Source organism: Esox lucius, chromosome 6 (assembly GCF_011004845.1).
Source record: "Esox lucius isolate fEsoLuc1 chromosome 6, fEsoLuc1.pri, whole genome shotgun sequence".
In the NCBI taxonomy this organism is placed as follows: domain Eukaryota; kingdom Metazoa; phylum Chordata; class Actinopteri; order Esociformes; family Esocidae; genus Esox; species Esox lucius.
The window spans coordinates 8,220,400-8,233,401 of record NC_047574.1 but is presented as its reverse complement, the minus strand read 5'-3'; the positions used below and the strand labels follow the sequence as shown (position 1 = coordinate 8,233,401).

The following is a 13,002-nucleotide window of genomic DNA, read 5'->3' as shown; positions in this document are numbered from 1 at the left end:
TCAAAAAACATAGTGGGGAAGCACTGCAACTTAAAACACTCTTCAAACCAAGCCATGCAAAGTTAACCATGTCAAAGACGAGCATGTGGACTTACAATACAAGGTATGTAGGTGGACAAATGCGTATCACACATAAAAATGTCATAGCTACAGTCTTCATGGTTCACTTGTTACGTGTTAATCCCAAGAACTCCAAGCATATTAACACAATTGTTACACAAAAGTTAGTGAAAATGTCCCACTCACTGGTGGCGGGGTCGGCCAGATAGCTGTAGCGTTTACGTAAGGCCAGAGATGCAAAGGTATGACGTCGTTCTGGCTTTTCAGTCTGCAACAACAACCACAAAACAATGTCCTATCAGTTCTCTCCACTAGGAGATGATTGCCGAGCCTTCAGGAACTACTGAATTCTTATTCACATCTTCACTACAATTTAAATAACTGTGATACTTAAACATGTAAAAGTGTTCAAGAAACATTTGTTACTCGACCTTACAGGTAGTTCATCAACCACACACGTAAAGTAATTGTGAAGGAGACACAATTAACTGAATTTTTTGCGTTGGCTTTCAATTTCGTTTTGAAAAATGTATTAGGCTAAATGTTATAACAATGAAATCTCTACATTGTTAACACATAGTGATTTCCTAAAAGGGATAAATCAGGGCATATGTATGAGTAGAGGTAGAGCGAAAGGTTTATCCCCAGGCCAACCAAATAAGTTAATGAGTTTGACAGAAGCAGAGCTAACTGATCCTAGAACAGCGTTCAGGTGCATAACAGAAGCAAAGCTAGTTGATCCAATAGCAGCAAATAGAGCAGTGCCATATAGGGAAGCTAGGTCACCAGTGCAGCACAGAGCGGTGAAGGGATGGGGATATTACCTCTTCTTCTTGGTCTGACTCCATTTCCTTTAGGTTCCCAAGATGCATTGCAGAAACAGGGGAAAAACGTGGAGAATGGAGAGCAGAGCGAAGGAAAGAAACATCAGGATGTGAAAAGGAGCCATCGACAGCAACAGTCAGAGAAGCAACCACAAAGCCAGCGAAAAAAAACAAAAACATGGCGAAGAGCATCAAATAAAAGCCAACACTTACTGCGGAATAAATGCCACTAAAACCACAGCAAACAACCAAACAATCAGCCAGTCGAAAAAGCAGAAAGCCGTTATACCTTCAGCCAAAGCTATGAAGCCTCAAATCATTTGGAGTGATTTGATTCCCGTGGGGAAACAGCCAAAGTTTGGCAACAATGAACCACTACGAAGCTCAAAACAGATAAAAGACACACTCAAGCAAGCCTTTTGTCGTTCAGTCTACCCCCCTCTGCCTCTACCATACTGCCCTAGCTCCCCCCCCTTGGATGACCATGGTAATGATACGTGGGATGGGGAAGGCGGTGTCCTTACCTTGTTCAGCGCGGGGAGGGTGATGTTCAGGTTACACACGGCCATCTGTGGGAGGCCCTTGCTGGTCTTGGTGGCCTCCCTCAGGAACGTCAGGCGACCACATGGTTCCTGGCTGTTGTCTCTGACCTGTGGCATGATCATCCGGTTGATTTTCACCACATGATCATCCGGTTGATTTCCACCGCATGATCATTCGGTTGATATCCACCGCATGATCATCTGGTTGATTTCCACCACATGATCATCCGGTTGATTTCCACTGCATGATCATCCCGTTGATTTCCAATGCATGATCATCCGGTTGATTTTCACCGCATGATCATCCGGTTGATTTTCCCCACAGGTGGTCACCACGGGGTCATTAGCTATTGTATGTTGTGGGCCAACTGAAAGGGTTGTTGCTGGAGTAGAGTCCAGGAAGACAGACAAACCGATCCAGTCGTAGCGGCTACCAGGACTGGGAATGCCTGCAGCGTTGTTCTAAGCTAAAGCGCCATGGTTCCATTACATCTAGATCATTTTAATGTTTCCAATGTTGTAATAAGGTACTTTAAATGGTTTTGGTATAACGTTACACCGAGGACCATTTACGTCCAGGGCAACCTGTTAAGGTAATGTTCTCTGGGGTACATTTATGTCATTCTCTTTAAGTTCCCACAACTTCAGGATGCCACTAAGGACCATTTCACAACCTTTATAGAATGTTGTTAGGCTTTAATTTTATTGGTCCTTAAGAAGTTGCACGGTGGGCCCAAATGAACATTCTCTGTGGGACCTTATTCTAGTTGTAACTATGTAACTTCGCAAAACCACTGAAAACCATGTCGCGTCTTTTGTTGGACCTCCTCAGGAGTTACTCTATGTTGTAAGGACCTTTCCAGGACATCCCGAAAGGGTCCCCTAAAGTGGTCCAGATGTTGTGCCATGGTCCCAGATGAGATCAAGCATATCTTAGTACATTTTCATTTGACACTGTCATGCTCCCATAGTGGTCTTGTCAAGTGATTGTCCCAGGTGTACCAAACCATAAATAAGGTCACAAAATGGTAAGGGGATTTTAAGGTGGTAGGCTGTTTAGTCAAAATAGTGTAAAAAACTTTAATCATGACAATATCTTTGTACCTTCATTACCTAATACACCTAATATGCACTGGCAACTGCACAGCTAACAGTTAATCTTATAACTGATTTAATTTACCTATTCCAGCAATTAGAGTTACGGTTTTCCGTACTGCGTCAAATTTCAGTCAGGAAAATGGTTCCATTTCAATGTTACTCCTGAATTACTGTGATAGATGTTATTGATTTATTTGTGTTTTTAGCTTAGTTGACATTTACTTCACAAGTGAAATCAGTCATTGACACCAGACATGGTGGCATAACAGAAAAACTGGGATTCCATTAACCAATTATTACCTTCACACAGAAAGGAAGCCGGTTCTCCTTGAATGCGTAGAAGTTGAGCACGAGTTGCTGTCCAGCCTTGGTGAGAGGGGCTAAGTTACCATAGCAGTCGACGTAGATAGGCCTGCCCTCCAACACCTAGGAGACAACAGCATTATTACAACCTGTGAGACAACAACAACACTATTACTGTGGAAAAGACAAACAACATTACCATGAAATCCTGTCAGACAACAATATTACCATTGCATTCAAATCCAAGAGTTAGTCTGCAATATATTTATTATCATTGTGACAGACGAAGAACACAGGCAAAGAGGAGGCGATAGAGGAGGTGAAACCCACCTCAATGTCTTTGCTCCTGGCCACCTCCTCAAAGTTCTCCTGCTGTTCCAGGGTTTTGTCCACCTTGTCATCCGTCATACAGAAGCAGCGAAGACGGGACTCCACCGGGTCGTTCATTTTGGCAAACACCACAAACTTGGCCATATAGGGAACACAGATGAGCTCTCTGTACAGCTGGGTGGCCAGTCCCACTGTCTCTGGGATCTGGTGGCAGTCAGCTAGCCAAAACCTGGAACATAAAGACACAGACGGGTTAGAAAAACAGATACAGAGACAGACAGTTAGGAACAGACAGATACAGAGACAGACAGGTAAGGAACAGACAGATACAGAGATAGACAGGTTAGGAATAGATACATACAGTGGATATAAAAAGTCTACACACCCCTGTTAAAATGCCAGGTTCTTGTGATGTAAAAAAATGAGACAAAGATAAATCATGTCAGAACCTTTTTCACTTTTAATGTGACCTATAACGTGAACAATTCAATAGAAAAACAAACTGAAATCTTTGAGGGAAAAATAAATAAATCATAATAATCTGGCTGCATAAGTGTGCACACCCTTAAACTAATACTTGGTTGAAGCACCTTTTGATTTTATTACAGCACTCAGTCTTTTTGGAAAGGAGTCTATTAGCATGGCACACCTTTTCGTGGCAATATTTGCCCACATTTCTTGGCAAAAGGGCTCCAAATCTGTCAGACTGTGCACAGCCCTCTTCAGATCACCCCACAGATGTTCAATTGGATTCAGGTCTGGGCTCTGGCTGGGCCATTCCAAAACGTTAATCGTCTTCTGGTGAAGCCATGATTTTGTGGATTTGGATGTGTGCTTTGGGTTGTTGTCATGCTGAAAGATGAACTTCCTCTTCAGCTTTCTAATGGACGCCTGAAGGTTTTGTGCCAAAATTGCCTGGTATTTGGAACTGTTCATAATTCCCTCCACCCTGACAAAGGCCCCGGTTCCAGTTGAAGAAAAACAGCCCCAAAGCATGATGCTGCCATCACCATGCTTCACTGAGGGTATGGTGTTCTTTGGGTGATGTGCAGTGTTATTTCTGCGCCAAACATACCTTTTGGAATTATGGCCAAAAAGTTAAACCTTGGTTTCATCAGACCACAACACATTTTCCCACGTGCTTTTGGGGGACTTGATGTTTGTTTTTGCAAACTTCAGCCGGGCTTGGATGTTTTTCTTTGTAAGAAAAGGCTTCCGTCTTGACACCCTACCCCTTAGCCCATTCATATGAAGAATATGGGAGATTGTTATCACATGTAGCACACATCCAGTACCTGCCAGAAATTCCTGCAGTTCCTTTAATGTTGCTGTAGGCCTCTTGGAAGCCTTCCTGACCAGTTTTCTTTTCGTCTTTCATCAATTTTGCAGGGACGTCCAGTTCTTGGTAATGTCTCTGTTGTGCCATATTTTCTCCACTTGATGTTGACTGTCTTAACTGTGTTCCATGGTATTTCTAATGCTTTGGAAATTATTTTGTACCCTTCTCCTGACTGATATCTTTCAACAATGAGATCCCTCTGATGCTTTCGAAGCTCTCTGCGGACCATGGCTTTTGTTGTTAGATGCAACTAAGAAAATGTCAGGAATATCCTACTAGAACAGCTGAATTTTATTTGTGATTAATTAGAGTCACTTTAAATGATGGCAGGTGTGTAATAACTTCTATTTAACATGAGTTTGAATGTGATTGGTTAATTCTGAACACAGCCACATCCCCAGTTATAAGAAGGTGTGCGCACTTATGCAACCAGGTTATTTATTTTTCATTTATCCCCCTCGAAGATTTCAGTTTGTTTTTCAATTGAATTGTTCACATTATAGGTCAAATAAAAATTTTCTGACATGATTTATCTTTGTCTCATTCTTTTACATCATAAAAACCTTCCATTTTCACAGGGGTGTACAGATTTTTATATCCACTGCACATGTTGGGAACAAAAAACAGAGACAGACAGGTACAGGCATACAGATTAGCAACACACAGATCGGTACAAACACGGACCGGTTAGAACAGTTTCCCAAACTAGGGGTTGCGACCCCATGTGGGGTCACCAGATATTAAAATTGGCTCTCATAGCCACAAATAAAAAAATAACGATCATATAATTTTTCTTCACATGGACGGGGTCGCAATAATTTTTTTAGATTGAAATCGGGTCGTCGGCCAAAAAGGTTTGGGAACCCCTGGGTTAGAAACACAAAGACAGGCACAGAGACAGAAAGGTTAGGAACACATAGATACAGAGACAGTCAGGTTAGAAACACAAAGACAGGTAAAGGAACACAGATAGGTACAGAGACAGATACTAGCCAGGAAATGTAAGATAATTTTATCTGTAACATTGTATTAATGTTGTATTATTTTCATATTCAAAATTTTGGATCATCATCAAATGGAGAGTAACAATCCAATAAAGCCAGCAATCCTCTTAAACCACACTACGTGACCGGTTGTTTAACTAAACCCAGTCTTACATGTCAGACACTATGTGACTTATAGCCTAACTAAAACCCAGTCTTACATGTCAGACACTATGTGACTTATTGTCTAACTAAACCCAGTCTTACATGTCAGACACTATGTGACTTGTAGTCTAACTAAACCCAGTCTTACATGTCAGACACTATGTGACTTAAAGTCTAAATAAACCCAGTCTTACATGTCAGACACTATGTGACTTATTGTCTAACTAAACCCAGTCTTACATGTCAGACACTATGTGACTTATAGTCTAACTAAACCCAGTCTTACATGTCAGACACTATGTGATTTATAGTCTAACTAAACCCAGTCTTACCTGGCAGACACATTGGTCGTGAATGAAACGCAGTCGTTAACAAAGGTTAGGGGTGTGGTCCCAGTAATGTCCTCCCATTGGGCAGGGGAGGTACCGCCAGTGATGCTGCATAGCAACCTCAGGCAAGGGGTGGAGTCTCCCTTGTGGCCATTACTGACCCCTTCTCCTGACAGGGTCGGGACCGGTATTGTCATGGTGATTGGTTTGTGGAACTTCCTGCGCCGAGGTTCCACGGTCACTATGGGGCTAAAGGTTGCCCGGTTACCAAGGATCTTCTTCACTGTGTCATCAGGAACAGGCTGGGCCTAGAGCCAAACAAATACACAATTTATTAACATGTGTTTTGTTCTGCTCATAACAGCTACAGTAAACATGGTGATCATTGTCCCAAGTCTTGGTAGTGACAAACCAGCCATGTTAAGAGTTTGGACAACTATTTCGATGGGATGAATGAAGCCTTTTATCTAATCAGATAAACTTGTGGATACCATTCATATAGTCCACAAGCACATTTTAACCAGCGTTAGCACAATGACTGGATCTACAGAAACTCCTGCTAGCTGCGCAAACAACCCTGGCCAACCTGCAGTCCAACTCGTATCTTCTTGGTAAGTGCCCCCTCTGGGAAGGATGCTTGAACCAATGGGAGTGTCAGGCTGGAGAGGACTCCTCCCTCAGGGCCCATCTGGCTGGTCTCTTGTTTGATCCGGGACACCACAGCAAAGTACTGTGGAAAATCCTTGGTGATTATGCGACAGATGCGCTTCTTCTCCAGTTCCTCCACACTGTCCAGCTCTGTGGAGGAAAAAAAATGTTGGACTGTGTGTTAGTAAAACTCAAACATCCATGAATGTAAAAGAAAAACTGGACCAAAATGATATAAAAATTGTATGCACAATTTGAGAATCTATCAGCAATATTGGACAGTTCAGTAGACATCCTGTTCATAGCTTCATCCACTGGGTAGATGGTTATATATTATATAATGGTTAATCAGTTTCATGGATCGTTATATTTTATTCTATGGTTGAATAGCTTCATGTCTGGTTAAATGTTATATTATGGTTGAGCAAATTCATGGATGGGTTCATGTTATATTATGGTTAGATGGGCTTAGGTATGGTTTCGGGGGGCGACAGGTAGGCTAGACAGTTTCATACCTTCATCCATGCCGTTGAGTAGCTCGTTGAGATCGTCGGTCTTACAGTCGTACAGATGTTCCTTCCAGCTCTCTCCATTCTCACTCCTCAGTATAATCAGCTCACGCTCTTTTCCTCTCATGGAACCGAAATGAGGGATCTCCACAACCACAGGTCTGCAGGGAAAACCACAGGGCTTTTCTCAGTGGGCTACAAGGGGCCTGGGTTGACGGGGTGGGGGGTACCAAGTCGACATTGCATTTCTGGTGCGCTCGTAAACTGGGCAAGCTGTTGTGGAGGTGTTGGAGATGGGGATGGAGAGGCACATCCAGACAAAACAGACCTGACATCCGTAGTGTAAGCATAATTAGTGGGGTGGAAACAGCGCTCACTACAGTGGATTTGACAGAATGTACAGAATGAATGGAGCTCGGAGACAAGACTGAAGCAGAGGTCCAGGTGTGCCATGTAAACATGAGGGCGGGATACCAGCATGAACAGGGTTATAACTATAACCTAAGCATGACATAAGCACATACTACAAAATGAATTCTACGAAATGAATCCTACACAGAACCTAACTCAAGAATTTATATTTTACACCCCCCCCCCCCCACACACAAAAAAATTACCTATTCAGAAATCCCTTCAAACAGTCAACCCCCCTTTCTCTCCACGCAGGGTGATGATATGTATACACTCAGCCTTCATCATCATTCAGATTAAAGTAACATCATGTCGATTTGTTTGTTCTTGTTGTTGTTCTTATATACGTATTTATATTTTAGATAAAATCAAACCCTAACAACAGTACATTTGTTCCAGCAACAGCAGCCTAGAACACAGCTAGACCAGGCAAAGCCGAGTAACATCGTGTGGCTGAGGGCAGGGGCTAATGTAACCAAACATGGGAAAGGATCGACAGTCATGGTAGCAAGATGCTGGTGTTGAAAATAGACTCATGCCCATCAAGCAGGTAAACCTGGAATAGCCGGAGGGAAAGAGCTCAAGCTAAAACAAGCTAACGTCGCCACCTTTCAGTGAAACACAAAGTCCACTGAAAGATTTAACACAGGTACAAATGGAAGTGGCTAGAACTCAGAATGAAATTATAGGGATGGATGTGGCAATAATATTATCCAGCATGGACAGCCTGATGTCTCTCTGTGGGGAGGGATGCTCCTCCTACCCAATAAACTGTGTTCCTCGTGGTCCCAGCTGCAGGACTCGGCTAACCAACTTCTCTCCATCGTCTAGCGATGGGAGCTTTCTAGGAAGGTGTAGTTTACTGAGTAACATCCATCCAAGCAGCGATAAAGACACAGAAGAGGACAAACTGTCATTACTAAACAACACAAGTTTGACTATATCTAACTGGTGCGGGCTTTTTTATAACCCAGTTACACCCCCTGGTCTGTTTACATGCTTGTCTTACGCATGCTGGGACTGGGGTGGGCCTGTACCAATAGTTTCGTGCTTTTAGGGGATCTACTGGGGTATGTATTGGGATGGAAACAAGGGTAGACAAGCTCCTCTATCTCAACGGTGAAACACCAAATCACCACAACACGAAAAACGCATATGGGTTCTATGAAAATGAGGAAAGAAGCATCAAAACAAACAAACCAAAACACAGGTAACTGAACAGCATAATAATTTAACTGTCTAAAGGCCTACCCCAGGAACTGAGCTCCAGCTGGCCCCACCTCCACCAGCCTGCTGGCCAATCCCTCTCCCTCCACCATGGGTGGGGGTGTGGCCAGTTTGTGTCTCTTCACCAGGCGACAGGTGATGCGAGTCGGCGCTGTGCACTTCCTAGGCGGGATGATGATGCGCATGCCGTTATGGCGACTTCCCCTCATGGAGCCGCCACGGGCATCCACCATGAAACTAACCAGGAACCTACAGGAAGGAAGGAAGGAAGGAAGGAGTGGGAGTGACCGTTCAGTAATAAAGTACAATAAAAGTTTTTGCCTGACTGTGGAGACGCTTCCCCATGCTGGGATCATCTTCACCTACACAAAAACACACACAAGAAGATGACAGAAAGACAAGTAGAAAACAAAGAAGAACCTGGTTTTGCTAAGTATGTGGGAGAACTTTGTTATTTAAATGTAGTGACTAGTGACCGGTCTTCAGTGAGGCTAAGCTTAGATACATATGCAAAAGAAGTTAGTTTGGTCATATAATATAATGTCATATAACATGTTATGATATTAGGAAGTCAGACAGTAAACTGATCTCACAACATTCCATGCTTCACAACAACGGAGGTGCTGCTATCATAACATGGTGTCTTAAGGTGTAATAGTGTTTTTTTATTGTAATGTAGTGTCTGGGGATCTAATGGTGTATTTAGTGTCGTTATTAGGGATTTAATAGTGTCGTAAATCAACATTATATCATGGGGGTTATGCTGTTGTCAATCAACATGGCGTCTAAGGGTTTAATGGTGTTGTTAATCAACATGGCGTCTTACAGTGTAATGGTGATGTTAATCAATATGGTGTTTCGTGGTGTAATGGTGATGTTAATCAATATGGTATCTCGGTGTAATGGTGATGTTAATCAACATGGTGTCTTACGGTGTAATGGTGTTGTTAATCAACGTGGTGTTTCATGGTGTAATGGTATTGTTAATCAACATAGTGTCTTAGGGTGTAACGGTGATGTTAATCAACATGGTATCTTAGGGTGTAATGGTGTTGTTAACGAACATGGTGCCTTAGGGGGTAATGGTGTTTTTAGTCAGAACTTGATGTCCTCTTGTAATTGTGTCAATGTGAGGTAAAAACAAGCACTGAGAGAAACCGTGGTAACAACAGAGTGTAACCGTGGGAATAGTGGCACCATTTATCACCTGGAGTCATACTGGGGCATAGGAGAGGAAAAGCTGCAGGAGAGGAAGAGTGGAAAGAGGAGGAGGAAGAGGAGGGATAATGATAGTCATTTTGATTCATACTAGCAGATCAAATAAAGACAGAAAATATCTAGAACTATAAATATGAAAGAGTGAGGGATGAAAAAGGAAATAATGGAAAAAGAATGAGTTAGATAATGACAGATAAAGGAAGAATGCTCTTCATGGCTGTTTTCTTCTGGATGAAGATATGTGACCTTGTATTCAACAACAGCAAGACTAATCTGGACGTAGGTGATGCTGTTCCTTACCCAGAGTGTATGGGGCTGGACACCATGTTGACGTTGTCCAGAGCATCAGGAGCCCAGCTGTACCGTCTCAAAGACTCAGAGTCACAGTCCTTGTTGGCCACCGCCAGACGCTGGAGAGAGAAACACAGGGAGGACAGGTTAGGAGAGAACAGGTTAGGAAAGAACAGGTTAGGAAAAGAAAGTTAATGAAGAGGACAGTTTAGGAGAGAACAGGTTAGGAGAGGACAGGTTAGGAAAGAACAGGTTAGGAAAAGAAAGTTAATGAAGAGGACAGTTTAGGAGAGGACAGGTTAGGAAAGGGCAGGTTAGGAAAGAACAGGTTAGGAAAATAAAGTTAATGAAGAGGACAGGTTAGGAGAGGACAGACATGACCGAAAGGGACAGACAGAGGCATACATACAAACAGAAAGGACAGGACAAATATAGACAGAGAGGACAGAAAGGAGATCAGATCACAGTGTTGGGAAAGCCCTGCCGTTCAACAGTGTTGGGACAGCCCTGCCGTTCAACAGTGTTGGGACAGCCCTGCCGTTCAACAGTGTTGGGACTGCCTTGCCATTCAACAGTGTTGGGAAAGCCCTGCCGTTCAACAGCGTGGGGACAGACCAGCCATTCAACAGTGTTGGGACAGCCCTGCTATTTAACAGTGTTGGGACAGCCTTGCCATTCAACAGTGTTGGGAAAGCCCTGCCGTTCAACAGCGTGGGGACAGCCCTGCCATTCAAAAGTGTTGGGAAAGCCCTGCGGTTCAACAGTGTTGGGAAAACCCTGCGGTTCAACAGTGTTGGGACAGCCCTGCCGTTCAACAATGTTGGGACAGCCCTGCCATTCAATAGTGTTGGGTACAGCCTGAATAATAAAATAACTTCAAACACGTTAATCAATTGTCAGGCATTCCAAAAATAACACATGCACTTGAGGTAAAAATAATAATCCTGACAGAAATTGAATAAAATAGTTTTTACTTCATATACAGGTGCTGGTCATATAAAAAGAAAATCATCATAAAGTTGATTTATTTCAGTAATTCCATTCAAAAAGTGAAACTTGTATATTATATTCATTGATTACACACAGACTGATATATTTCAAATGTTTATTTCTTTTAATTGTGATGATTATCACTGACAACTAATGAAAATCCCAAATTCAGTATCTCAGAAAATTAGAATATTACTTAAGACCAATACAAAAAAAATTTGTTTGGAAATGTTGGCCAACTGAAAAGTATGAGCATGTACAGCACTCAATAAATAGTTGAGGCTCCTTTTGCCTGAATTACTGCAGGAATGCGGCGTGGCATGGAGTCGATCAGTCTGTGGCACTGTTCAGGTGTTATGAGAGCCCAGGTTGCTCTGACAGTGGCCTTCAGCTCTTCTGCATTGTTGGGTCTGGCGTATCGCATCTTGCTCTTCACAATACCCCATAGATTTTCTATAGGGTTAAGGTCAGGCGAGTTTGCTGGCCAATTAAGAACAGTGATACCATGGTCCTTAAACCAGGTACTGGTAGCTTTGGCACTGTGTGCAGGTGCCAAGTCCTGTTGGAAAATGAAATCTGCATCTCCGTAAATTTGGTCAGCAGCAGGAAGCATGAAGTGCTCTAAAACTTCCTGGTAGATGGCTGCGTTAACCTTGGACCTCAGAAAACACAGTGGACCAACACCAGCAGATGACATGGCACCTCAAACCATCACTGACTGTGGAAACTTTACACTAGACTTTAAGCAACGTGGATTCTGTACCTCTCCTCTCTTCCTCCAAACTCTGGGACCTTGTTTTCCAAAGGAAATGCAAAATTTACTTTCATCAGAGAACATAACTCAGCAGCAGTCCAGTACTTTTGGTCTTTAGCCCAGGTGAGACGCTTCTGACGCTGTGTCTTGTTCAAGAGTGGCTTGACACAAGGAATGCGACAGCTGAAACCCATGTCTTGCATACGTCTGTGCATGGTGGTTCTTGAAGCACTGACTCCAGCTGCAGTCCATTCTTTGTGAATCTCCCCGACATTTTTTAATGGGTTTTGTTTCACAATCCTCTCCAGGGTGTGGTTATCCCTATTGCTTGTACACTTATTTCTACCACATATTTTCCTTCCCTTCGCCTCTCTATTAATGTGCTTGGACACAGAGCTCTGTGAAACAGCCAGCCTCTTTAGCTATGACCTTGTGCAAGGTGTCAATGGTCATCTTTTGGACAGCTGTCAAGTCAGCAGTCTTCCCTGTGATTGTGTTGCCCACAGAACTAGACTGAGAGACCATTTAAAGGCCATTGCAGGTGTTTTGGGTTAATTAGCTGATTAGAGTGTGGCACCAGGTGTCTTCAATATGGAACCTTTTCACAATATTCAAATTTTCTGAGATACTGAATTTGGGGTTTTCATTAGTTGTCAGTTATAATCATCAAAATTAAAAGAAATAAACACTTGAAATATATCAGTCTGTGTGGAATGAATGTATACATTATACAAGTTTCACTTTTTGAATGGAATTACTGAAATAAATCAACTTTTAGATTATATTGAAATGTTATGACCAGCACCTGTATCATCATAATGGCATAATAATGGGAGTGCTTAATTAGGAACCAGTACAGACTATGTAGGTCTATAGTAATTTATTCTATTTAGCCATGATGCTTTAACTGTATTCTCACACTGCCAGGTGCCGGGGACACTGTTACCCAATTTCCCCCCCTAATTTAGATATCAAAATTGG

The 13,002-nt window shown here is 42.6% G+C and overlaps 1 protein-coding gene across 47 annotated transcripts in view; it reads right to left on the bottom strand.

Annotated features, from left to right (window-relative positions):
- The window catches only part of ank3b (ankyrin 3b), a 145,375-nt gene that overhangs the window by 21,533 nt on the left and 110,840 nt on the right, over nt 1–13,002 (bottom strand). For 24 of the 47 annotated variants that reach the window (XM_029120219.2, XM_029120214.2, XM_029120205.2 and 21 more), the window contains 12 exons: nt 10,287–10,396; nt 9,976–10,008; nt 8,793–9,017; nt 8,305–8,403; nt 7,137–7,291; nt 6,560–6,771; nt 5,977–6,281; nt 3,158–3,386; nt 2,825–2,950; nt 1,409–1,534; nt 885–911; nt 247–328 (listed from right to left, as the gene is read on the bottom strand). In XM_029120219.2, the coding sequence (XP_028976052.2) occupies nt 247–328; nt 885–911; nt 1,409–1,534; nt 2,825–2,950; nt 3,158–3,386; nt 5,977–6,281; nt 6,560–6,771; nt 7,137–7,291; nt 8,305–8,403; nt 8,793–9,017; nt 9,976–10,008; nt 10,287–10,396 (1,729 nt within the window). The remainder of the gene's footprint in view (nt 1–246; nt 329–884; nt 912–1,408; nt 1,535–2,824; nt 2,951–3,157; nt 3,387–5,976; nt 6,282–6,559; nt 6,772–7,136; nt 7,292–8,304; nt 8,404–8,792; nt 9,018–9,975; nt 10,009–10,286; nt 10,397–13,002) is intronic. The other 23 variants (XM_029120242.2, XM_029120243.2, XM_029120228.2 and 20 more) reach the window with 5 other exon arrangements.